Here is a 24,577-nt window from a genome sequence, read left to right on the forward strand (position 1 = left end):
TCTCGAGGAAAGCTTAACTGATACAGACCAGCTGCTGATCTTGTCCATAGAAGAATTATGGACAGCACTCAATTGAATCAATATTTGTTTTTCAGGTGGATAAAGTAGTTCAGATGTACGAAACAATGTTAACTCGTCACACTACGATGATAGTTGGACCTACTGGAGGTGGCAAGTCAGTTGTCATTAATGCTTTGTGCCAAGCCCAAAACAAGTGAGTATAGAATTTGATACCTAGAAATCAGGTTGTAAAATGGCATCATTCAGCCCTGTGTAGTCATGACAGGATCAATAGCTGGCCATAATATTTCCTTGGGTTAACATGAGATGGTATTGTGTCATTAATATTGCTTTTCTTGCTGGATCTTTAGGCTGGGATTATTGACAAAGCTTTACACACTGAACCCTAAAGCTATGAGTGTGATTGAGCTGTATGGGATCCTTGACCCTAACACACGAGACTGGACAGATGGAGTCCTGTCAAACATTTTTCGGGATATCAACAGGCCTACCGAGAAGAAAGAACGAAGGTAGACAGCTAGGAATCATTGTGATGATTTTTAGATACTGAATTTTAAATAATTTTAAAAAAATATGTAATACTGTACTATTTTTTTAAAATGCTGAATAAATACAAAGTGTCTTCGGGTTTTTCTTTCTTCTGTGAGTTTCTAGCCTCAGTCAGATGGATGGAAACTATGCAGTTATCAAGAATGAATGGGAGGCTTCCAAACACCTGGACTTTGACACCTTTGATGGCACATGTGAATTCTGAAATAAGTTAAGAAAATCAGAGATTACTCAGTTCCCCTTATCTTCTTTATCCACAGGTACATTCTGTTTGATGGAGATGTGGATGCTCTCTGGGTTGAAAACATGAATTCTGTAATGGATGACAACAAGTTACTGACCCTAGCGAATGGGGAACGGATTAGACTTCAGTCGCACTGTGCGTTGTTGTTTGAGGTAAGTAATGACTGTACCTTTTAATACATGGGAAAGGTTAGAAACAGATGGGTCTAAAAATCCTGAAAAGCAGTTACTGTGGCTGTTCTTTAAGTGTATCATTATCTTGTGTGTTTATTTTATAGGTTGGCGACTTACAGTATGCATCTCCTGCCACGGTATCCCGCTGTGGAATGGTCTTTGTAGATCCTAAAAATCTGAAATATAAACCCTATTGGCAGAAGTGGATCCAAGAAAGGGAAAATGAGGTGGGAATTTCTTCATTCGTTCAGAAAGTATCTGTATTAAATACTGAACTGTAGACATATGGAAAAAAAATTTTTTGACAACAAACCTAATCACTAGGCCTGCAGCAGAGAGCTCCCTGCTTTTCTAACTTCTCGTTGTTTCTGAGACGTGAAGAACCCAGACATCAGCTTACCTGATCTCCAAAGAGTTAACAGTGGAATGCTTAGGTCCTTGTTTCTTACATTTAGATTAAAAACTCAAGTCCACAGGGAGCTGAGGTAAGACGACTGAGCTGCTAGCACCTGGTGAATGTAGATCCTCACCTGCTGAAAATCTGCTCTGTACAACAGTGTCACATTTCTTCATGTGACTGTATCCTGTCTTTGCTGGAAGTGATTCCTGCAAGAACAATCATACTTGGTTAGCCAGGTATTGATGACAAGGTCTGCTGTCAAAAACCAGCTTCCAGTTTTCTGTGTGCTGAATTATTGTCCTTTTTGTTTCTCAGCAAGAGAGAATTGAATTGGATCGTCTCTTTCAAAAATATGTGCCTTCCCTTATTGATATGATTGTAGAGGGTATTGTGGACGGCAGACATGAAGCAAGGCTGAAGACTGTTGTTCCTCAAACAGATTTAAATATGGTAAGGAATAGAGAAAAGGTTGAAAAGGTTATCTAAAAAGAGAAATGGAATGATGAAGAGAGTAAAAACCTGCCAAAGACAGCACAAGAGTAGAGTCCATGCTGAAATGTCAGTTTGCTAGTGATGAGCACCAAGAGATGAAGGAAATACTGAGTTCCTAACAGTGCTCTTCTGCTGTCATTAGTGCTCATATCAGCAGATAAGCCTGTAAGGACAAAAGATCAGCAAACACTCAAACAGCTGAAAACATATTAAGAGTTTTCAAGTATCTAAAAGGCAATTCTGTTCACAGTTTTGTCTTGTTTTACAACAGGTGGTGCAGCTGACTGTGATGCTGGAAGCTCTAGTTGTACAACCTGATGACCCTGATGTTCTAGAGTGTTTTTTCTTGGAAGCTTTATATTCCTCCTTAGGTGCTGCTCTTCTTGATGCTGGGAGAATTAAATTCGATGAAAGTGTTAAACGTATTTCCTGCATGTCTACCGTTCATGATGATAACATCCTGGCTAAGCCAGGGGAGCTGCCAGGTAGGATCTTGCCATAATTTAGTCTTAATCCCATTGATTATATTAGAAAAGTGTTAGTTTCCATGAAGGCAGCTAGCTATTGTGGCTGCAAAATATGCTCTCTGAAGGGCTATCATGGAAAACCATGTGGAGATACTGATGCTAGATGGATCTCAGCTACTGGTCTGTCCTCACAGAACAGTACTTTTCTATGCCAAGCTGAAGAGAGAAACAGTGAAAATAAATCGTGAAAGGAAAGACAGTGGAAGATGCTTAAAAAGCAACAGTATGATCCAAGTGCTGGACTAGGAGAGTTTTGTTTGATGTCTTACTGGGTTAAATGACAAGTAAACAGAACACAATGTTGCCCAACTTCGTCCAGAATCTTACCATTCACTTTCATCTCAATCAGATTATTTTCTTATGAAATATTTCAGTGTCCTAGAAAACCTCCAGCTGCTTAATGGTTTGCAGGTCAGCTGCCAACTTTGTATGACTTTCATTTTGATGGATCTCAAAAAAAGTGGGTACCTTGGATGAAACTTGTTCCTGAATATATTCATAACCCTCAAGTGAAATTTCTTGACATTCTAGGTAAGTGTAAGATAAAATACAGTGATAATATACCTTTAATTTATAATGTGCCACCACTGAGTGCCTGACACTTACCTGAGACATCCTCTTTCTATACTGAAGGTCATCTGCTCAAATTCAGTTTCTTGTGATGGCACAAATCAATTTCTTTAATGTTCTTGTCATAGCAGTTTAGCAGAAATAGAGTTGATCTTTACAGCACTGTGTAATAAAGAAATGAGGAAAGGATAGATGAAAAGCCTGTTTCAGTTAATAAGGCTTACTAAGAGCTAACAGTGCCTTTTACAAGCCAGAATAGCAGAAGACTCACCGTCTGCTCTACCAGAAACCAGGAAAAATGTCAGTTCCTTGGTTCAAGTACTCTGTAGATAAAAATTGCATTCTTAAGGCTGTTGCTGATTGTTAGTTCAAGCACTGTATAATGGTGGCAGGTGCTTTTCATAGTCAAGAACAAATTGATGCAGGTTACTTTACAGTAATACTTTAGCAAGCACAGGTTGACTTCACTGACACAAGAGATAATTATAGGATCTCTGAAGTTGCTCCTAATGGCAGGCTGTTCACATAGATCAAAATTCATCTCTGTAGTGTTCTGGGAAAATGCTTATGATCCAAATAAATCCTGATTATGTCCTTAAAATAGGAATTAAATGGAGCTTAACGAGTCCATGACCCTCCTATAGGAAAGATAATTTCTTTCTTAATGTATCTATAGGAGGAAAGATCACAATGATAAAAGCTGAAAAGGGATGGTTGAGAAATTAAAATTTTCTTTCAGCATTGTTGGTGAGTTGGTATTTCAGATTATGTCTTTGTGCAACTGCATGTTAATACCCTGAGAGCCTGATCCAGCACTATGCTATAAATACAAATCCCCCAGCTGTACTGCATTTTAATTTAACCTGCTATTGTATTCATGGTCTTTTTCAGTGCCTACAGTGGATACAACACGCACTACTTGGTTACTAGAACAGATGGTAAAAGTGAAACGCCCAGTTGTTCTTGTAGGTGAATCAGGTACATCTAAAACAGCAACTACACAAAACTTCCTAAGCAATCTGAACAAAGACCTTAATGTAAGTATGAGGCATTTTGCCCTGTTTGTAAAGCTGCATTTTCGTTCTTTGTCCTTGTGTTAAACTTGCATTGTGAAGCCTGAATCAGTGGGTAGCAATATTGACTTCAGTAACGTGACTTCAAGCTCAGACCCAAAGTGTGTGAATGACTTGAGAATCCTTCAGGATCAAAGATGTTTTGTTCCTTTTTTACCATGTACAGATTCAGTTTTAGAAAGTAAATATATATTATCAAAGTCCCAAGAATGGGATTACTTTGTCATCTGTAATAAAAGTGAATAAATGGACCAGAGAAGTGTTTCCTCAATGTCTGACAGTCTAATATAAAGTATATTTTTGAATGCTCTGGTTAAAAAAAAAAACAGGTAAAAATCCATTCTTATCTATTTCCTCTCCTTTGCAGCTACTGCTAGTAATTAACTTCTCTTCTCGTACAACATCAATGGACATTCAGAGAAACCTAGAGACAAATGTAGAGAAACGAACTAAAGACACTTATGGCCCTCCTATGGGAAAACGTCTCATTATTTTCATGGATGATATGAATATGCCTAGGGTAAGCTGCCAGTGGTTTGCAAGGTACTATAGAAACATTCGGGGTGGCGCTGATGTAGTCCCTTCATACACAGATCCAAGAATCACAAGTTGAGGAGATTCATGTTAAGTACATAACTGGATTTCAGCTTAGGATCTCCGGAAGAGTTGGACTTGTGTGCAGCAGGGAGTGTTTCTGTCTGTTACAATATTTGTCCTGTATATGAGTGGGATCCTATTGGGATCATTGCTTTATGCCATTAAAATCATGTCTCTGTGGCCTGATACTGGCTGCAGGTTGTGTACATGGGGCAAAAGAGCGTGTGTGCATTTAGTTTATCTTGGAGAAGAAGCACTTTTCCCATAGGAGACGTTGGAATGAATGTTAACAATCAGTGCTGGAGCTTTACAAAGTGTCACTTAGTCCTTGTAGTCTTCTCCTGAGTATGGAGCACAGTATTTCCACATTTATAGCAGTAATTGACATGCTGATGTACTGTGCTTTAATCATCTTGACTCTTTTGTATTAAACAGGTTGATGAGTATGGCACACAGCAACCCATTGCCTTGTTGAAGCTGCTGCTAGAAAAAGGTTTCTTGTATGACCGTAGTAAGGAGTTGAACTGTAAACTTATTCGAGACCTGGGTTTTATTGCTGCCATGGGGAAAGCTGGAGGAGGTCGGAATGAAGTTGACCCTCGATTCATCTCACTCTTCAGTGTTTTTAACATACCTTTTCCTTCTGAGCAATCACTGAATTTGATCTATGCCTCCATCCTGAAAGGCCACACTGCGGTAATTTCACTGTTTTTAAAGGACTGCTCAACAGGTTTATTATTTTTAGACATTTATTTCTGTTTTATCACAAGAAATGAAATCTTTTGTTATGAGGTTTTTTTTCTTGTTTGAACCTAATGCAAACCTTCCCCTTCCTCTTCTCTTTCTCAAGAGATTAGTTTACTTTGTTTTTGTAAATTCTTAAGTAGTATGTAGACATTCAAGCCAGCAGATAATTTACAAACTGGTGCTTTTCATAGGTTGAAACCTGTGAACCATTTGGTTATGTTTCCTATAACCAACGGCAAAAAAGTCAGCAAACTCTTTCCTGTATGACAGTGAAAAATTTAATATAATGCAGTAGACTGCATTACTAGCAAGTACACTGCAACATTATGTAAGAAAAAAGCAGGTTATTTTTTCTGCTGTGGAAGTACTGTAGAAATCCCCGTCATGGAGTTTGATGTTATCTTCAGTACTGTGCAAGCTCAGGAGTGAAGATGGGCCCTGCCCAAAACATTTAACTGCAGAATGTTCATACTAGAGAGGAATATGAATTCTGAAAATGTTTGCTCTCAGTTATTTGAAATATACCAAGCAGGGTTAAAAGCTGGAAAGTGAAATATATTTAGTAGCACTGAGTTCTCTCTGGGCAGTCTCATGAAAGTGCCTCTTCTTTCTCATGTTTGCAGATGTTTAATGAGTCTGTATCAGCCATCTCTGACAAGATTACTGTGTGTACTTTGGAGCTTTATAAAATGATTATTCGTGACCTACCCCCTACCCCTTCCAAATTCCACTACATTTTTAACCTACGGGATCTTTCCAGGATCTATAATGGACTTATTCTTACAACTCCAGAGAGGTAAGAATATAAAAATTGTCTTCAGTGGTCCTATACCTATTTATAATGGATGAATCTGGTTGACGGTGAGGTAACTCGGTACATGAAATCAGTCATGTTTGGTCACTTTTCATTAAACTGTCACCGTAATGAGAAAATGTTCAGGAATATCCTAGATTGTGATCTTACTCTTGATGACAAACACGGATGCGTTAGTCTTTTTTAAATAAGATATCCAGAGGTAAAAATGCAAACAAATGTTTTATTTGTCCTTATGAAAAGAACAAAACCAAAAAGAGTAAAAAAAAAAAAAATCCATGCAGACTTTGATCAGTGTTATTAACCGTATGGCCTTAGGAATCATGTCAGCTCATTTGGTGCAGTCTGATATTTCAATGTTAATGTAGGTTTCAAATGGTGACCCAGATGGTGAGAGTTTGGAGAAATGAGTGCCTGCGGGTTTTCCATGACAGACTGATTAATGAAGCAGACAAAGCATTGGTGAGTAATTTCTTTCAATTTTTAGTAGTCTCTGACTGTTACTATGGCAACTAATTTGCAACAGCGACATTGACAACTGTTGCACTCATGACTTGCAGTCAGGCTGTAGACTTGTCTAACCCTTGTGTTGCTCTGTTAATTTAAAACACGGCCCATGGAGTTTTCTTCTGAAAAACAAAATGTCTATGGCAGACTAAGTGAGCAGATCTGCTGAAGGAACAGAAGGTGTTACTGGGCTTGCCTGTCCAGGAAAATTGGTTAGCAGTGGCACAGGTGACTAACTGTGAGAGCAGTGCAGTGGAAAACTGAGGAAATCACTTTCAAGTCAGTATTTTCCTTTAGGAAGGATCGTATCAGAATGTGACTGTACAATCAAGTGGGAAAAAGAAGGATATGAGCTTAGTCCTTAAACAATACATTCAGTTTTGGCTGCTATGCAAAATGGAAAACGCTCCAAATTATATCTTAAAACACAAGAGAGATCGACACCAGTTTTATATCTTGAGAATTAGGGCAGGGTTTGGGTAAAGTTTGCTTACATATAAACTGCTTGAGAAGCACCTTGCTTAGATGAAAAGAGGTAGCTTAAGGTGGCTTCAGATTTTTCTGCTTAAAACTTTCTCCTGTAATATACAAAGATACATTTCTAGTTCAATTTTCACAGCTCAGAATAATTATATTGCAACTTTTCTGTATTTGGACATTCATTCAGACTTACAAGATTTGTGAGAAATCTTGGTGGTGAGACATCTATGAATGCTGAGAAGGAAGGTTTATTAATGTAATGTTTATATCAATATATGAGAAGGTATTTTTTTTAACAGGCTTATCCTTTTCTGTCTTAAACTTCTGCAGTCGTGGCTTGGGTGGTTCTTGAACTGCCTGTTAGATGATTTTAGAACATACACGGAGCACAATAGGAGGCTGTGGTCTTTGGATCTTGTAGTGACATAAGTATTCCCTTGAAATCAATCAGTACTTGACCAAGAGTCTGCATTATCACCCTCCTGAGTGTTACTGGATTCAGAATCATTTGCTTTGTTGTGTTGCCTGACTCATTTAATATACTTGAAGGTACAAGGTCATATAAAAAACCTGATTGAAGAGAATTTCAAAGATGACTTGGAGCAGGCCATGAGGGATCCTATTCTTTTTGGAGATTTCAGAATGGCACTGAGTGAAGGAGAACCTCGTATTTATGAAGATATCCAAGACTATGATGCAGCAAAAGCTCTCTTTCAGGTAGTGTGCATCAGCTTGGAACTGTGCCTGAGGATGGGGCAGGAGCCTGCCTCAAACTGTAGAAAATCTGTTCTCTTTTTGGGTGTATGTAGAACTTTACATGCACTGCTGCCCGTTTGGGATCTGCAGTAATGAAAATTGAGGATCAGCTACACAGTTGGCAGTGTTTTCCAGCAGTTTATTTTCCCTGGGGAAGGAGAAAGGAATAATGCTGCTAAATGGGTTGTTATTTTATTAATGTTATTGTTTCCTTGGTCTCCTAGTAACATTCTGTCCACCTTTCTCTGCAGGAGATTTTGGAGGAATACAATGAAGTGAATATTAAAATGAATCTGGTTCTTTTTGATGATGCTTTGGAGCACTTAATCCATGTACATCGCATCATACGGATGGATCGTGGGCATGCCCTGCTCATAGGAGTGGGAGGCTCAGGAAAACAGTCTCTGACGAGACTGGCTGGCCTGTGAGGTTGGTGACCCTGCATCTTTGCCGTGAAAGAAGTGAAGGAAAGCAATATTGTGATCAGGATTAAATTAGTGGGGTGGGGGGAAGTCAGTCAGTTAAGATAAGATCAGGCTCTTCCCTGTTTAGAGAAAAATGGGATGAGGTGATTGCCGGGAGGTGTAAGATGATGTCTGTGGGTGATCTGGGCAGGAAGCTATCAGTGCCTGAATCTGGGTATTAGCACTGGGGACAGAAAACAAGGAGGCAAACAATGGTCCCTAACTACTGCTTTTGATACTTATCCCCATTACAGGAGCACTCCAGTGCTGCTTGAGGAACCTTGTTGTGATTGATACTGTAATATTTCAGATAGGAAATGTTCCTCTCTCAGAGGTACTTTCAGTCTCTTACAGAGGCTGTTGGCTCATCCTCCTACAAAAAAGGAGGATGAACACATAGCAATTTTGAAAATGTAATCCTTCAGGGTTGTACAAATATAATCTTAAAACAGAATGTAGTGCATAATTTATTTGATACTTACACATTTACTGATGATAGTTGCTAAACCAAAACCCTTAATCCAATCTAACTGAAATTCAGAGTTACCATCATGTCTTGGGTCCATCTGTGTCTTCTCAGTATATGTTTACATCCTTAGGTATTTGAGATCATCCTGAGTCGAGGATATGGAGAAAATAATTTCCGAGAGGATTTGAAAAATTTGTACCAGAAGCTGGGTATTGACAGCAAGTCAATGGTCTTCTTGTTCACAGATGCCCATGTAGCAGAAGACAGTTTCCTGGAACTCATCAACAACATGTTAACTTCAGGTGACACAGGCAGCCTCAGTTACTCCCGATCAGCAGTGTCTACTCGTGACTCATAATCTCAATAGCTTGATCCAGCTATTGCTGTTTCACCTTGTGCCCCCTGCTGCTTTAGTTAGTTACACCTTTCAGTACTACCTGAAATGATCTTGGCCTTAATAATGGCATTTTGTCATCTTCTCACAGTCATTTATACATGTCTGGGAAGGCCATAAGGTCAATCCACACTGATCACGATGTTGTAGGAGTCTCAGGTTTCTTCCTGGACTGAGGTATAACTTCAGCTGCATTTGGCCACAACCCACCTTTTGTCCCATTGGCTTTTGAATAGCATTCACCTGAACTGCAGCAGCTGCTTAGATATCTTTGTAGTTTAACATCTTCTGCAAATGAGCAGCAGCTGGCACTGCGTGACAACCCTCTCTATAGAAGTTCCTGCACAGTCTGATTTGAAAACAGATATGTTAAATCTTATCCCTTTCCTTGGTCTAGTTTTCCCTGGTCCTGTTCTGCTTGTGCCTGTCGTTAGGTAACTTGTGCAATATTAGCCAAGTGCTTGAAAGAATGAAAATGTGAACTGATGGTTTGTAGACACTAATGAAGATTTTCTTTGCGGAGTTAAAAGCAGTTTATGTTCTTGTGCCATTTTGTATATGTTGCTGAATCCCAAACAAAAATGAATTAATTATTCCTCCAAATCCCTGCGCACATCCTAAGTACTGTCTATTTTCCTTGGGGGCTGGGCGGAGGAGAAGCATAGAGAGATGAATAGGTTCATTAAAAACTACCCAGATTCATTTTTGCAGAACTAGGTTTAAAATTTGTGTCTCTGGTTTCTCATCTGCCCTATCCCCAGCCATATGGTTTTCTCTTACTGGTTGTTCTCGCTGGTGTTCTTCTGTCCTTATGTTACAGGAATGGTGCCAGCCCTTTTTACAGATGATGAAAAAGACTCCATACTGAGTCAGGCTGGAGATGAAGCTACTAAAGCTGGTGTGGGCCCAGCTAAAGAGAGTATCTGGCAATATTTTGTAAATAAATGTGCAAGCAACCTTCACATTGTCCTGGGAATGTCTCCAGTTGGGGAAAGTCTGAGAACGTGGTGCAGAAATTTTCCAGGTATCAATTGTACACACTGCTTAGTCCCTTCCCTGAGAAATACAGGCTTGCAGGCAAGAGAAAATCTCCAGTGGACACTCAGCGATGTCTGGCAGTTAAAGCTAAGCAGCACAGGTTTCATAATTAAGGATTTGCAATGCATGATATTTTTTCCAGTTAATTATCACATATCAGTGGATATTATTGATTAACATTTACCAGATCAGTTCATTTTCCAGCTGAACAGCTAGAAATCAATTGGTCATCCTCGTTGAACTGGAAATGTACAGCCTATGTCCGCAGCCTCTCTTCTGTAGTTTACAGAAGAATGCATGATATTAAATCATTATGAAACTAGGATGGTGGTAAGAGAAACATTTTTGTATCCAAAGCCAACGGTGAGAGGGACACCCACTGAGAGAGAAGGTGGCTGAGAGGAGTCTTGGGAGACTGAAGAGACATGTGAAAGACGGGTACTGGTGGGAATCCTAACCTAGGCATTAAAATGCCTTGTTGCAGCTCTTGACTGCATCCTGTAGAATGGTACAGCCTAAAGAATAGTGCAATGGGGTTAGCAGGACACAGGTGCAAAGTTGTTTACTATCAAAATGGAAGTGTTGACTTTGTGGTATATATTTGTGCTAAGCAGGAGTCAAATTAGACAGATCCTGCAGATTCTTGATGCAACTAAAGTTAAGCGTGGGACTGCCTGGCAGATTAGGGTCTAGTTTTACAAAGGAATTTTTCAAATAACACTATCCCTTTACTTTAAGGTCTTGTCAACAACACTGGTATTGACTGGTTCTTGCCCTGGCCCCCCCAAGCCTTGTATGCAGTTGCACAATCCTTTGTTGGTACGTAAAATGTCAGTATTTTAACCCATTAACCCTTAGGATAGCCTAAGAAATATATTATTTACTTTGCAGTTATTGTAGATATCATCATTTGATTTCCCATTGGGCTTGTTACCCTGTGTCTAAACAGGTGATGCAAAATCCCAGTCAAAAAATGTTTTTGGTTGGAAGGCTCTTACTCAAATAGATTTAAAACATTGCTGAAATTCAAGTTCCCAGCTCCACAGACAATGTGGCTTGCGTACCAGGAGGCCCAGGTTCTTCTCTACCTTGATCTTGCTTTTTGCCCCAGAAAAGACTGGTTTTTGTGCCTGGCTTAGATGCACATAAGAAAGATAATAATTGTCAGATGCTTAAAAAAACCCAACAAAACCTTTGAAATTTTTCATTCCTTCTGCCCAATTTTAGGAAATAACACACGCATCCCATCAGAGAGCTCCAAGATGGTGATTGAGCACATGGTCATGGTGCATGAATCTGTAGGGGATTTCAGCAAGAGGTTTCTGCAGAAACTGAGACGTAGCAACCATGTCACACCAAAGAATTACCTTGATTTTATCCATACTTATTCAAAACTGCTGGAGGAGAAAAATGAGTTCATTTTAGGTAAGGGTGTGTAGATATCTTTTTCTACTTTTTAATAAGCGATTTAAATATTTTAAAAAGAAAAAAATATGGTGGGAATCCCACATATTTCCCACATTATGCAAAAATCATTCTATCAGTACTAGTGCAAATGCTGTGCTGGCATCTGGTTTGACACAGGACCAATATCCTGGCCACGTGTGAATGTTCAGATGCACTCTGTCAAACGGTGGGCTCTCCTCGAATTCTCTTGTGCATGAACCTGAGCCAGAATCTCCAAACCAGACACTCTTCTGCTTGGGGAACAGTCTGATTAAATCTGATACCAGCTCAGCCAAGCTCAAGGTTTGATATTCTTCCTCAAGCAGCAATTCTTATTCATACTTCAGTGGGCACTGAAATATGTGAAGAGGATAAAACATGAACAGTGTAATATGGAAAGCGAGTTGTGGCACAGGGCCACTATGTGGCAACTCAAGTGACATTAACACTGTCTTGGGTGGGAGGCTTAGGAAAGGAAAAATCAGTCATTTTCCTTTCATAACTTAGGTTGCCTTGCTACAAAGTGCATGGGTAAGAAGATTTACTTTCTGTGAGATTGTCTCTTTCTGTGTGATAGTACACAATCAATGAATCATAACATTTCTCCCTTTTTTCCTGCCTAGCACAATGTAAACGGCTGGATGGGGGCTTAGTTAAACTGAAGGAAGCCAGTATACAGCTGGTTGAGCTGAACAAGAAACTTGCTGAGCAAGAGATTGTGCTAGCAGAAAAATCAGCTGCTTGTGAGGCTTTGTTAAAAGAGATTTCAACAAACACACAAGTAGGTAGGTAGTTTACAACTACTGATGCATCCCACAGGCTAAGCAAGGCTCACGTAGTCTGTGTTGTGTTGGGTTGGAAGACCCTCTAAGAGCTCCAGCTGCTTCTAGAGGTAACCCTCTTGTTCTATCTGTGCTGATCTAGTGTCATGCTAGAAGAGTAGGTTCACTATCTTGCCCAGATTGCCATCTTTGCAATATATTTCGCCTACAGTACCTTACAGAACTCAATATGATGTTCTCCTGCCCTTGTCTTCCCTTTCCAAAGTGTAGGGCATAATGTGGGGAAGAGGCATGAGTAAGAAAGGGACCTTCTGATTCAGAAAATTACTATTAGAGGAAAAACAGAGGGAAGCATGGGAGGAAAAGAGATTATGCATGCTCTTGTGTGGAGCACTAACAATGTTCCTGACCTGGTGATGGAACTGTAAACATGGGCAAGCCAGCAACAAAAAGGTACAGAGTTGATGGTAATTTCTGATTTTCAGCCAAGAGCAAATCTATATTAGTATATGTTCTGTATACAAATTTGAATAATCCATTTATGGTCCTGTCTTTACAATTCCTAGCTGAGGAGAAGAAAAAACTGGCTGAAGAAAAAGCTGCGGAGATAGAGGAACAGAATAGGATTATTGCTAAGGAGAAGGCAGCTGCTGAGGCAGCTTTGGCTGAAGTCATACCTATTTTAGAAGCTGCCAAACTGGAGCTTCAGAAGCTTGACAAGTCTGATGTTACTGAGATCAGGTGACTTATTTGGATGTATAGTAGCATAAACTCTTGGAAATTCACTGAGACACCCTTGTTTGCAACGTCTGAACCCTAGCCTCACCTTTCTCACCTGCATGGTGTGTGGGTGACGGTTAGGACATCAGCTGTCCAGGTGCAGAGGTCACAACAGAATCCCCTGATTCCTAGCCCAGGACTTCCCTTCAAGCCTGTTCTTCCAGTTCTTCCAGTTCTTCATTTGATGTCTCCCCCATAATTCTCTACCTGTGTCTGATGCACTGGAAATTGCTATGGTTCTTGCCTGAGCAGTGACTGTCCAAATTCCTTCATTCCTCCTCTTTTTTTATTATGTATGAATAGGAACACATACCAGTTATTTTTCAGGGATGCTTTGATAGCATGAAAATTATTTCTCTGCTGAATTAACTTCTTGGGTTTTTATAGTACATCTTGTATTCGGGGATATATATGAAAGTACATCCAGTTCTTGTCTCTCCCCAAAATAGCAACAGCTCTCCCTTCCCTGACACACTTGTTTAGTTTCCTTTCTCTTGTAGATCTCTGGATTCTTCCTGTACTGCTTCTCCCAATGGACAGCTGCTTCACTGCGCTAGGGAAGAATATCATGGCTCAGAATTTTAGGCCTTCCACTCTTGAAATCCTTCAGTATTTCATTGATCAAATTGTCTGAATACAAAAATTGGTTTTGAGCTTTTGACTAGTAAATCATTTCATGTCTGGCCTGGATTATCTTTTTCACTTTGTGTAGGTTATCTATGTACTAGCTGTTGTTGTATTGCAATGACTCTCCTAACGGGAAGTACCCATGTCTGGCATCATGTGCTTTGTCTCTTCCTTTTCCTTGTCTCCTTCATTTTTTTTCTAGATCCTTTGCAAAGCCCCCTAGGCCAGTGCAGGCTGTTTTGGAATGTGTTCTTATAATAAGAGGTTACAAAGAATTAAACTGGAAGACAGCCAAAGGAATGATGTCTGAGGCAAATTTCCTGCGATCCCTGATGGAGATAGATTTTGATGGAATCACTCAGAGCCAAGTGAAATCTGTCCGAGGTAAATTACTGACCTGTATACTTGGAATGAACGTAGCATGTAGTTAATGTGATTAGCCGTGTCAGCGGCAGTCCTTCCAGTGTTGCTTGGGAGTGTGGATTCACTTTGTGCAAAGGGACAGCACTGTCGAGAATGCTGCAGGTGTTGCACTGTTGAGAGGACTGGATTTTTTCAGAGTTCAAAGACCCTCTGCTGTGTGTTACATCCTGTTTATGCTTTAGCTAAGGTCTTAGCACACTTTGATTTAGAGCACGCAAGAGACAAACAGGACAGCTGAGCCAGGCTGCTGTCTGCTTTTAGCCACTTAGAAAGTAGAATCACAACCTCATCCATGTGATGGCAATTAAAATGTGGTCTGTACAGAGTGGAAAGAGGATAAACTATATCTAAAGCCTATGGGCCAAACTTTGCACATGGGCCCAAGGGTGTAACCCAGAGTAGTTCCATTAAGAGGGGAATTTGGCCCTTTGAACAAGATTGCATCTGACTGCTTCAGAGGAGACAAATCATGATCCCAAGACTTGCTGAACAACTCCTGAATGCACTCCCTTCATGGAGAGAGAACTTGAGAAATCACTGGCAAGATTGTGCTCATATTATTACAGCCCAGTAGCTTCATCATAAGGTCAGAGTCTCTTTAATATTCTGACAAATGTTTCATATCGTCTGTCACAGTATTGCTCGATATTGCTGGTAGGGGAAGGTCTTTCTCTTAGCTTTCCGCACTGTAATTCAACTCACTTCCACTATTTTTGTGTTTGCCCATTTAGGTGTGCTGAAGAATCTTAACACTACCTTTGCTGAAATGGAACTTGTTAGCAGAGCAGGCCTGGGAATGTTAAAGTTTGTTGAAGCAGTGATGGGTTACTGTGATGTAGTTAAAGAAGTCAAGCCAAAGAGAGAGAAGGTAGAGTGTGTGGATGCCTGATCCTGATGAGAAAAATAATACTTGGCAATTTCACAGACTGCCTGTTAATCCTCTTTGAAGTGCTTAAAAAGAGGTGTTTAGGAAAGCTATTGCAGCAGGGGTGAGGCAGGCACTCGGTTATAAACTGCTGTGTTTGTTGTGTCATGATGCTGTGATCTGGGTTCCCATTCATGCCAGTGCTTGGAAGGGAGGAACATGTTCATTTGGAATTTTGTAATCTAACATGCTTAGAAAAATAGTTTATAGCTGTCTACTGAAAACAGACTTCCAAACACATGGCATTTGGACAGAGCAGAACACAACATCCATGTCCCTTAAACACAGACATTTTTATTAACTTTTTTTTAGGACAACTGGAAAGTTAGCTGTATTACCAAAGGAAATCTAATGTCCAGCTGATTATGCTGGGAAACTTTCTTCAAGAAATGGTTATTATATACAGCTAACTACTGAGAAAGTGTATTCACTAGAAGAGGAGTCTGACTATTTTTGAGGTCTTAATATTGTTGTTAAGCAGACAAACATCCCATTTTGTCATGAGATGACAGTCCTGCTGACCTCCAGTGTCAGCAGGACTGCTTGTATGCTTTAGTATACCTTGTGGGTACAAAACTCTAGGAGATTGATCTGCTTTGGAGCTGCAGTATCAGACCATGATGTATATGTCTGGAATGGGGAGAGGTGGGTGAGAAATAGTGCCAGTTATTTTGGCTTACACTGTTTATTACTAGGACATTTTTAAATATATTAAGTAGCCAAAAGAAATCTAAGAATGTTCTCTCCAAAACTCCTCTTTCCTCTGATACTCTTATGTTTCCACACTGTAGGTGGCTAGGCTAGAACGGAACTATTACTTAAGTAAGCGGGAACTGGAAAAGATAAAGGCAGAGCTGGCTGCCATTCAGGATGAGCTTCAAGCTCTGGGGAACAAATATCAAGAGGCAATAAAAGAAAAGCAACAGTTACAAGAAGAAGCAGAGACTATGCAGAGAAGATTAGATGCTGCTGCCAGGCTAATCTCTGGCTTGAAATCTGAGAGTGAGAGGTAAGTCTAGATTCAGAGGAATGTTTTTGACATCAGAGGGTCATGTGCCAGGGATAGAATCTGTCAAACTGAGACATTTTTGGAAGTGTCGCTTCCTGTGATGTTTGCTTCTGAGAAGAGCTAATATCTGTTCTGAGCTAATATCCATTAGGTCTTGAAAAATAATAACAACGATTTTTAGTGCAGAAGAAGAAGGTGAACTTGGATTAAAAGGAAGGTTCTGATCAGCTCAGTGTCTGTGGCCATCACAATAGTGAGGGAACACCTGATTGTAAATTTGGGGGTCTGTCTCAACCTACATCTGAAGTACCAGCAGCTGGAAATTCTGCACATAAACCCCACCTCCCTGGTACAAACTGACCCAGGATTCCCTTATAATTCTATCAGGTGGACAAAGGAATTAGAGGAAAATGAAATACGAAAGGTGAAGTTGCTTGGAGACTGTCTACTCTGTGCTGCCTTTCTGAGCTATGAAGGAGCGTTCAGCTGGGACTTCCGTAATGAAATGATCTATCAAGTGTGGCAAGAAGATATCCTCTCACGAGAGATTCCTCTCAGTCAACCATTTAGGTTAGAAACCCTCCTGACTAACGATGTGGAGGTTAGCAGGTACGTCCAGTCAAGAAGACCAGTGACTACTGAATGTGAAATCATGAAGTGGGAGTCTGGGCCTGAATCTGTAGCACAGAGTTGGCTTTGTGGGGGCAGGTGCACAGCCATACCAGAGAGAGCCCGTTTTACTTTCATGTCTCAAAGGTGGCAAGGAGACAATTTACTTTTCTTCTGGTTAACAGGGGCTATTTTTTATAAAAAACCATTGTGCTTTACGCTCTAGGGACATTCACTGAACCTAGACACATATAATGCCTTTTTAGGAGATTTTTAAAGGAGTTCTCTGCAGTGTGTGTTTATCCCAAAGCCTGGCAGGAGTCTTTTCATTGCCTTCAATGAATTTGGAATTAAACCCATGCCCAGGTAGCCCATATGTCAGCTACTGCAGGATTACTCACCAAATGCAACAGTCAGTGTTTTTAGTAGTGTAGTCACAAATGACTCAGGCAACGAATCAGTCTGAGTTTTGGCACTGTTCTCACAATCACATATACTATATGTTTCCTTGGGTGTCTAATAGCGTGCTCAATAAATTGCATAATTTTTCTGACAAATGAAATGTGCTGCTCTCCCATCAAGTTTTCTTGCTAGCCTGGTCTTTGATCCATTCCGTTCCCAGGTGGGTTTCAGAAGGATTGCCTCCGGATGAGCTCTCTGTCCAGAATGGCATCCTGACAACATATGCAAGCCGCTTCCCACTCTGTATTGACCCACAACAACAGGCATTACAATGGATTAAGAAGAAAGAAGAAAAAAATAACCTGAGGGTAAAGATAGATGATCATTTTATCTCTTTACTGGTTGTTTTAAAAGCTGCATAAATATCTACCACATTGAATGGGAAACCAATTATGTGTTGACTACTGTGTCTCTGAAATAGATAGTGAATATCACGGTTCACATCACCTTCAAATCCTTGGGACGGATGGTTTGTTTGTGATCTTGGCCAGCCTTAGTACATGCAGAAATAGAATAACCAAAAGGCTGGTATAGATTGTGTTTTATCTCAGCTTCAGGATGGAGTTTTCATGTAGGACAATTAACACAGTCAGAGGTGCAGTTGGAACTTTGAAGAATAGTTCTCCAAATGGAAATTATTCTCAACTGATCAGAAAAAAATAAAAAAAGCACCTCTACTATTTTTTACCCGTGCAGTTTATATCTGTAAGAGGAAAGACAAAAAGCAACACAGAGCAAACTTCATTAGTGCTGGGCTGGCAAATATTGTAAAATAATAACATTCTACAAATTGAATATCAGTTCTCTTTTCATATCTTCCCATTATTCTCTTGCAGATGGCTTCCTTTAATGATCCAGATTTCCTTAAACAACTAGAACTGGCCATAAAGTATGGAAGCCCTTTCTTGTTGCATGGTGTCGATGAATACATTGATCCTGTGATAGACAACGTCTTAGAGAAGAATGTCAAAGTCTCACAGGGGCGAACATTCATTGTCCTGGGTGACAAAGAGGTTGACTATGACAGTAATTTTAGATTGTACCTGAACACCAAATTATCGAACCCAAAGTATTCTCCCTCTGTGTTTGGCAAAGCTATGGTTATCAATTACACAGGTAAGCAAAATGTGTCTTTAGTGACGAAGTAGTGATGATGGTGTAGTGCAAGTTGAGGGTCTTGGTGTCTGAAACAGCAATGAAACACTAAAAAATTAATAGTCTCCCTTACACTTAGCATCTGATTTAACAGAAAATTCTTCTCACTTTTCTCTTTTAATCTGAAACTGAGCTAAATATCTCCTCTTGCATCTTTTACGTTAGGATGCTTTGGTAGCATTAAGATATAGAGTTATTAACCAAGTCACTCTGTTGCATCACTGTAGTTTTATGAGATGATAGAGATTAAATAAGTTGTGTAAAAGCTCTCCTTGTGTTTAAAAAAAGACTGTGTGCTGTGTACCTCTGTTTATCTGTAGTTACACTGAAGGGCCTAGAGGATCAGTTGCTCAGCGTCATTACGGGTTTTGAAAGAAGGGAATTGGAAGAACAGAGAGAACAACTTATCCAGGAGACAAGTGACAACAAAAACTTGCTGAAAGTTTTGGAAGACTCTCTCCTTCGGGAACTGACATCTTCCACAGGAAACATGTTGGACAACTTGGACTTGGTGCAAACCCTGGAAGAGACAAAATCCAAAGCTACTGAGGTACTGGCTCTGGGCTTTTTGGAAGGATATCTACTAACAGAACATTGTCTTTCCTTTGTCATCATGCTTCAACTTTTACCTGTGAAGCTAGGAATGTGTTTGAAAGGAAATGGAGAGTTTTCTCATGAGTGTGTTGCACCTTTCAGTATTGGGCAGTATTTTATTGCATCGTAGAACCAAAGTCTATCTTCAGAAAAGTCCTTATCAGGACAAAATAATGGTTGTTTATGGTTCTAAAATGAGGAGAATGTGATGTATTTCTTTCAGCTCTTGAATCAGATCTGAAATGAAAAATTAAGGTATTTGTTACTTATGATGTAAAATCTCCATCTTGGAGGTTTTCAGGCCGTAGTTGGGCAAAGCCACAGCCAACCCGATCTAGTGGTGGTCATAGTCCAGCTTTGGGCAGAAAGTGGAACTAAAGATTCCCAGAGGGCCTTTCCCACACTATTTCCATGATTCTTTGTTAATCTTTGCCTTTACTTTTCATAAATATACAGGGTGGGATTATTTTTCTCTAACTTTTGATTTTCACAATTCATACATTTTCTTTAGGGTTACGTGCCCAGATTCCCTATATAGTCAACCTAGAGAGGCAGGCACTGAATAGCTCTGCTTATCGTGATAGAATACACATACTATGGATCAGAGCGGTAATTACATGTGTATAAAATCATGGTATGGCTAGGTGATTGAAAAACTGAAGCTGGCTGAGACGACAGCGGTGGATATTGAGCGTCTTCGAGATGGCTACAGACCAGCTGCCAGGAGGGGGGCCATTTTATTCTCCGTTTTGTCTGAAATGGCACTTGTCAACATCATGTATCAGTACTCACTGGTCTGCTTCTTAGAGGTTTTTGGACTCTCTCTTCGGAAATCCATGCCCAGTCCTATTCTTCCGAAGAGGTTAAAAAACATCATGGATACATTGACTTTCAACACCTACAACTATTGCTGCACAGGTTAGTGCCATTTAGTGATGGGCTGCTACCGTGTTGTGCAAATGCTTGATAAATGCCTGCAGCTGGTTTACATTAAAGAGGCAAGTTACCAAACAGGGAATTGAGTAATATTCAGTTCTCAGCATTGCTCCCAGTTCACACTTTAATCTCTGCTATTTCTGTTTGAAGAAACTATGCATATTACCAATATGTGACTTTTAAATAAATGTTTTTCTTAATACAGTTACAAATGGTAAATCACAGCTATGGAGCTCACATCCCTGCATGTAGCTCACAGATGCTGTTTTGACTCTGTAAGCCCGATCCAAAGCCCCATCTCTGATTACCCTGATCTTTGTGGAGTGACCAGGTGCAGCTGATCAGCAGTTTAGCAGCTGATTTCTTTTTAATGTAGGCTTGCTTGAGAAGCACAAGCTACTATTCTCCTTTAATATGACTGTCAGGATAGAACAAGCTGATGGCAGAGTTCCACAAGAAGAACTTGAGTTCTTTTTGAAAGGTAAAGTGAATATTTTTCTCTAAATATATAGCTATATGTAGCAATAGCTAAAAGATCTTGTGAAGATAGATTTTGACTTGTTATGATTTGCTGTAAGAGCTAGCATCTAGAGAAACCACTGACGATAGATGAACTGTGCTGGTTTACACAAATTGTGGATTCTCTATTTCTATTTTTTTTCACTTTGCTAAACAGCAGAGAGGGTCATCTTTCTCCACACGTGTTGACAAATCTCACCTTAGCTAATTGTTAGGATGTTATCAGAGAAAATAACCTTTAGTTATTTTCTGACTATGTAGAAATCATTTTACAAATGTTTGCAAATATAAAACTCTGGTTCTTGCAAGCACTTGTAAAAAACTATCTTTTCTTCAGCAGACCACTTTAATCTTACAGTGCTTCCAGAAACACATTTCCAATTGGTTCTTCTGTGCAGTGGGACAGTATGTGTGGTCATGTATTGGAGAATTTATGACATGGACATTCACTCTGGTTTCTGAATGTGCCTAGGCAATGTTTCCCTGGAGAAGAGTGAACGAAAGAAACCGTACACTTGGCTTCCAGATCAAGGCTGGGAAGACTTAATTCGCTTGTCTGAAATATTTCCTGAGAAATTTGAATCTATTCCAGATGATGTGGAAAAAAATCCAGATGTATGGAAAAATGTACGTGCTTTTCTGCAATCCTTTTCTCTCTCCTTGTTTTTTTTCTGGTAGGAAATGTTCAAGTATGATGCAATGTGCCACAGCGCTCGGCAGGAGGCATGTCACTGCTGGCTTTTTCTGTCAAGGCCTTGCTTTTTTCTTCTTGACCTCAGTTAGTGACTGGCTTATTTCCAGAAGAATAAGGGCTCTTATTATTTAAAAAACAAACCAAAAAAATCTTCCCTGGTACACTGTAGATTTTTTATTTTCCAGTCAAGTGCCTTAGAATGAGTTATTTGCCTGTTGAAGTCAGTGGAATTTTTGCTGTTGATTTCAGCAGTCAACATTTCACTGTTATTTTTGTACTGCTAAATTGTACTTTGATCTTCTTGTGGCAGTGAGTTCTATAGGCTAGTTACAAACACAAACTTTCCTTTATTCTGCTTTGAGTTTCATTCCATGTCTTCTTGCTTTATAAGAAGTCTTTCTGTAAGCAATCTGTAATACTTTTTGCTCGAGATGCTATTTTGGGTATCTTCAGAGAATTACTTGACATAAAATGAAAGTACAGATATGTTTCTGGACTTGAATGCTACTGAAAAAGTTGAATATTTTACATTCAGTTAATTTTTTAATATTTCTTTGCAGCTGATTGACTTTATTCTTTGTTTTCCTTGTGTCTCATGGCCCCTCATTAATCAAATAGCTTTTGTATGCTTTCCTAGTAACTTCATTGATAGAGCCATTTGAGCCATTTCCATTGACTCCCATTTTTTTCTTGCCAGTGGTATGACACAGATGCTCTGGAGCAGATGCCATTCCCCATGCAGTACCAGGACAATCTCACGGACTTTCAGAAGCTCCTACTTTTACGGTGTTTCCGAGTGGACCGGCTATACCGCGCAGTGATGGACTATGTTACTCTGACAATGGGTGAGAAGTAAGTCACTCTCTGCTTTCAAATCTGAATCACACCATTCGGGTATTTCGCACAGAGCTGGCGTTCTAACCAGCTATGTACATGACTTTGTAATTTGCCTAAACAACAGAGTGTGATTTGTGTCTGTGTAATTGCCACGTGCAGCCTGCAGTGAGCTTTGATGTTTTGTGCAAAAGTCATCTCACATGAGATGGCTGCTCTCATGTCAATTAGCAGTTCATTGTGCTGTTTTTCCTATCAGGTATGTGCAGCCCCCTGTGATCAGCTTTGAAGCGATCTTTGAGCAGAGCAGTCCTTGCTCACCTGTTGTTTTTATCCTAAGTCCTGGTTCTGATCCTGTCAGTGACCTTATGAAACTGGCCGAGAAGACAGGCTTTGGAGGGGATAAACTCAAGTTCCTAGCCATGGGACAAGGCCAAGAGAAGGTAACTTTGGTGGGAGGGTAGGGACATGCTGGGTGCAGCAGGTTAGGGTGTGAGTTGCAAATGGTGCTCCTCATGTTGTGTGCCTGTCCAAATTTCCTTTCCAAAGGCCTGCTCCACTCTAGAGGGAGTTACTTTGCAGTTCAGACATCGCACACAATTTGCCAGCCCAGCGATAATGCTTTCCTGTAACGTGAAAGGGGGGGATTTGGCTGATTTTATGGTTTGGGGAGGGTAAATGCAGAATGATGTTGTCATCAGTTAAGAGAGTGGAGCTGAAAGGATGTTACTCTGCAGCTTTTCAAAGGTTAATTAGTTACCCCATGTCTCTGTGTGTGGACATGAGTTGATGGGAAGTCACAGTGTTTGTTACCACAAAGATATCCTGCTGCTCTCTCTGTCCTTCCTGTCGCTTTCCTTTTTGTTACGGACGCCAAGGCAGGGATGTCCACAGTGTAGCAGCTGACTAGATTTGCTGGGATTTCAGTCAGTGGGAGAGCTCCTGTGAGATTCATTTAGACCACTGCTTCCCAACTCTGATCCTCACCCTCTTCTGGGCCATGCACACTTCTGTCCTGTTTTGAAATATTTCAATGCTGTGTGTGGCTTTTAATTTCAAAATAAATTAATGAAATAAAAAAAGCATCTCAGGGCAACTTCTTGCTGTATTGGAAAAGGTCTGTTCTCAGCAGGGAGCATTCTGGTAAGTCTACTAAAACTAACTAAAAGGCTGAGTTTAGCAAAGCTCTCCCTTGCTAGCAGGAAGAAATCCATTGCACTAACCCATCACAGTCAGTTTGCTTACAAGATAAAGAGAGGGTTACTCACAGACAGTTCTTTCCCTCTCAAGATTGCTTTGCAGATGCTGGAGAATGTGGTGGTTTGTGGAGAGTGGCTGATGTTGCAGAACTGTCACCTTTTGGTGAGGTGGCTTGTCAACCTGGAAAAGGCCCTGGAGAAGATTACAGAGCCTCACCCAGACTTCCGCCTCTGGCTGACGACTGACCCAACCGAGGGCTTCCCCATTGGAATCCTGCAGAAGTCCTTAAAGGTACTGTGCAGTGGGGAAACCCGCAGGAGGGCATGTCCTGCCGCTCGTATTCAGCGACAGGAGCCTGACCTGACTGCAGCGTGTTGACCTGGGGTTTACATACTAGCTTTGTGTCTTTCTAAGCCCAATCCTTTTTGCATCATCCTGTTTACCTTCTGCGGATTTTTCCTTTGGGTGAAAGCTGCTCAGCAGTTTTTTTTCTCAAGCAGTTATTTCAGAGTAGAGGTTTGTGAGTAAATCTGGAAATGTGACAAATGCTCTTTAGATGCAAATGCTACTGCAAGTGCGGAATATCCGGAGAGACAGAAATAGTGCTGTCAGCCCTGATGCTGAGTGCAGAGCTGAGCTCTGTCTGGCCTGGCAATAGTGCCAGTGGAGCAGACACTGTAATAGGATAATGGGTTCCAGCTGCTACTTCAGGCTGCAGCATTGATCGCAAGCAAGCTGAGCTGATTACTTTGAAGGCACAAGCCATGGTGCTGTCCTAAAGTTCTTTTCTATGGCTGCTTTACTTCTGTTGTGTTGAACCAGTCCTGTAAACATAAGCATTTTATTTCACAGATTTGAAAGCAGTGGCACGACAGATCCACCCAGTATCTGTGCTGGTCTGTCAGTGACAGCTCTGGAGTATCCACCTCCAGCAGTGCTTAGTGCTGCAGCGGGGAGAAATGAGCATGAATGTATCTTTGTAAGGCCGCAGAGACACACTTTCTAGGTCTAGTCATGAGCAGTGAGAACAAAGGTTTTACAGCACTTCGAAAATGCTGCCAGGAAGCTGGCTCTGCCACGGCTTGATCATCAGTGAAGCCATTAAGAGTCTAATAGACTGTTAAGCCATCTTACCGTGGTGATATGTAGGACACACCAAAATATGTAAAGAACTGGTAATATTTCAGTAAATTAGATCTTCAAGTATAATAAATATTAATGTCTTGCCAGCAGCATAACTCTCTCCATCATCTTTGGTAAATCGTGG

The 24,577-nt window shown here is 40.4% G+C and overlaps 1 protein-coding gene across 1 annotated transcript in view; it reads left to right on the forward strand.

Moving 5' to 3' along the window:
• Window positions 1–23,601, forward strand: part of DNAH10 (dynein, axonemal, heavy chain 10) — a gene marked incomplete at both ends in the record, with an annotated part of 47,929 nt that extends 24,328 nt beyond the window's left edge. The window contains 33 exon segments of the mRNA XM_010079681.1: window positions 96–214; window positions 372–530; window positions 831–966; window positions 1,092–1,214; window positions 1,703–1,837; window positions 2,151–2,364; window positions 2,818–2,937; window positions 3,868–4,013; window positions 4,417–4,569; window positions 5,082–5,342; window positions 6,017–6,189; window positions 6,576–6,669; window positions 7,744–7,911; window positions 8,202–8,411; window positions 9,014–9,185; window positions 10,098–10,301; window positions 11,054–11,134; window positions 11,543–11,740; window positions 12,385–12,546; window positions 13,110–13,284; window positions 14,153–14,334; window positions 15,105–15,241; window positions 16,090–16,307; window positions 16,695–16,916; window positions 17,539–17,686; window positions 18,215–18,494; window positions 18,854–19,083; window positions 19,772–20,045; window positions 20,440–20,544; window positions 21,055–21,209; window positions 21,974–22,128; window positions 22,370–22,553; window positions 23,401–23,601. Coding sequence (XP_010077983.1) covers window positions 96–214; window positions 372–530; window positions 831–966; window positions 1,092–1,214; window positions 1,703–1,837; window positions 2,151–2,364; window positions 2,818–2,937; window positions 3,868–4,013; window positions 4,417–4,569; window positions 5,082–5,342; window positions 6,017–6,189; window positions 6,576–6,669; window positions 7,744–7,911; window positions 8,202–8,411; window positions 9,014–9,185; window positions 10,098–10,301; window positions 11,054–11,134; window positions 11,543–11,740; window positions 12,385–12,546; window positions 13,110–13,284; window positions 14,153–14,334; window positions 15,105–15,241; window positions 16,090–16,307; window positions 16,695–16,916; window positions 17,539–17,686; window positions 18,215–18,494; window positions 18,854–19,083; window positions 19,772–20,045; window positions 20,440–20,544; window positions 21,055–21,209; window positions 21,974–22,128; window positions 22,370–22,553; window positions 23,401–23,601 — 5,694 coding nt within the window.
• Between the last annotated feature and the right edge of the window lie 976 nt (window positions 23,602–24,577).

Source organism: Pterocles gutturalis, unplaced genomic scaffold (genome assembly GCF_000699245.1).
Source record: "Pterocles gutturalis isolate BGI_N339 unplaced genomic scaffold, ASM69924v1 scaffold17924, whole genome shotgun sequence".
Classification (NCBI taxonomy): domain Eukaryota; kingdom Metazoa; phylum Chordata; class Aves; order Pterocliformes; family Pteroclidae; genus Pterocles; species Pterocles gutturalis.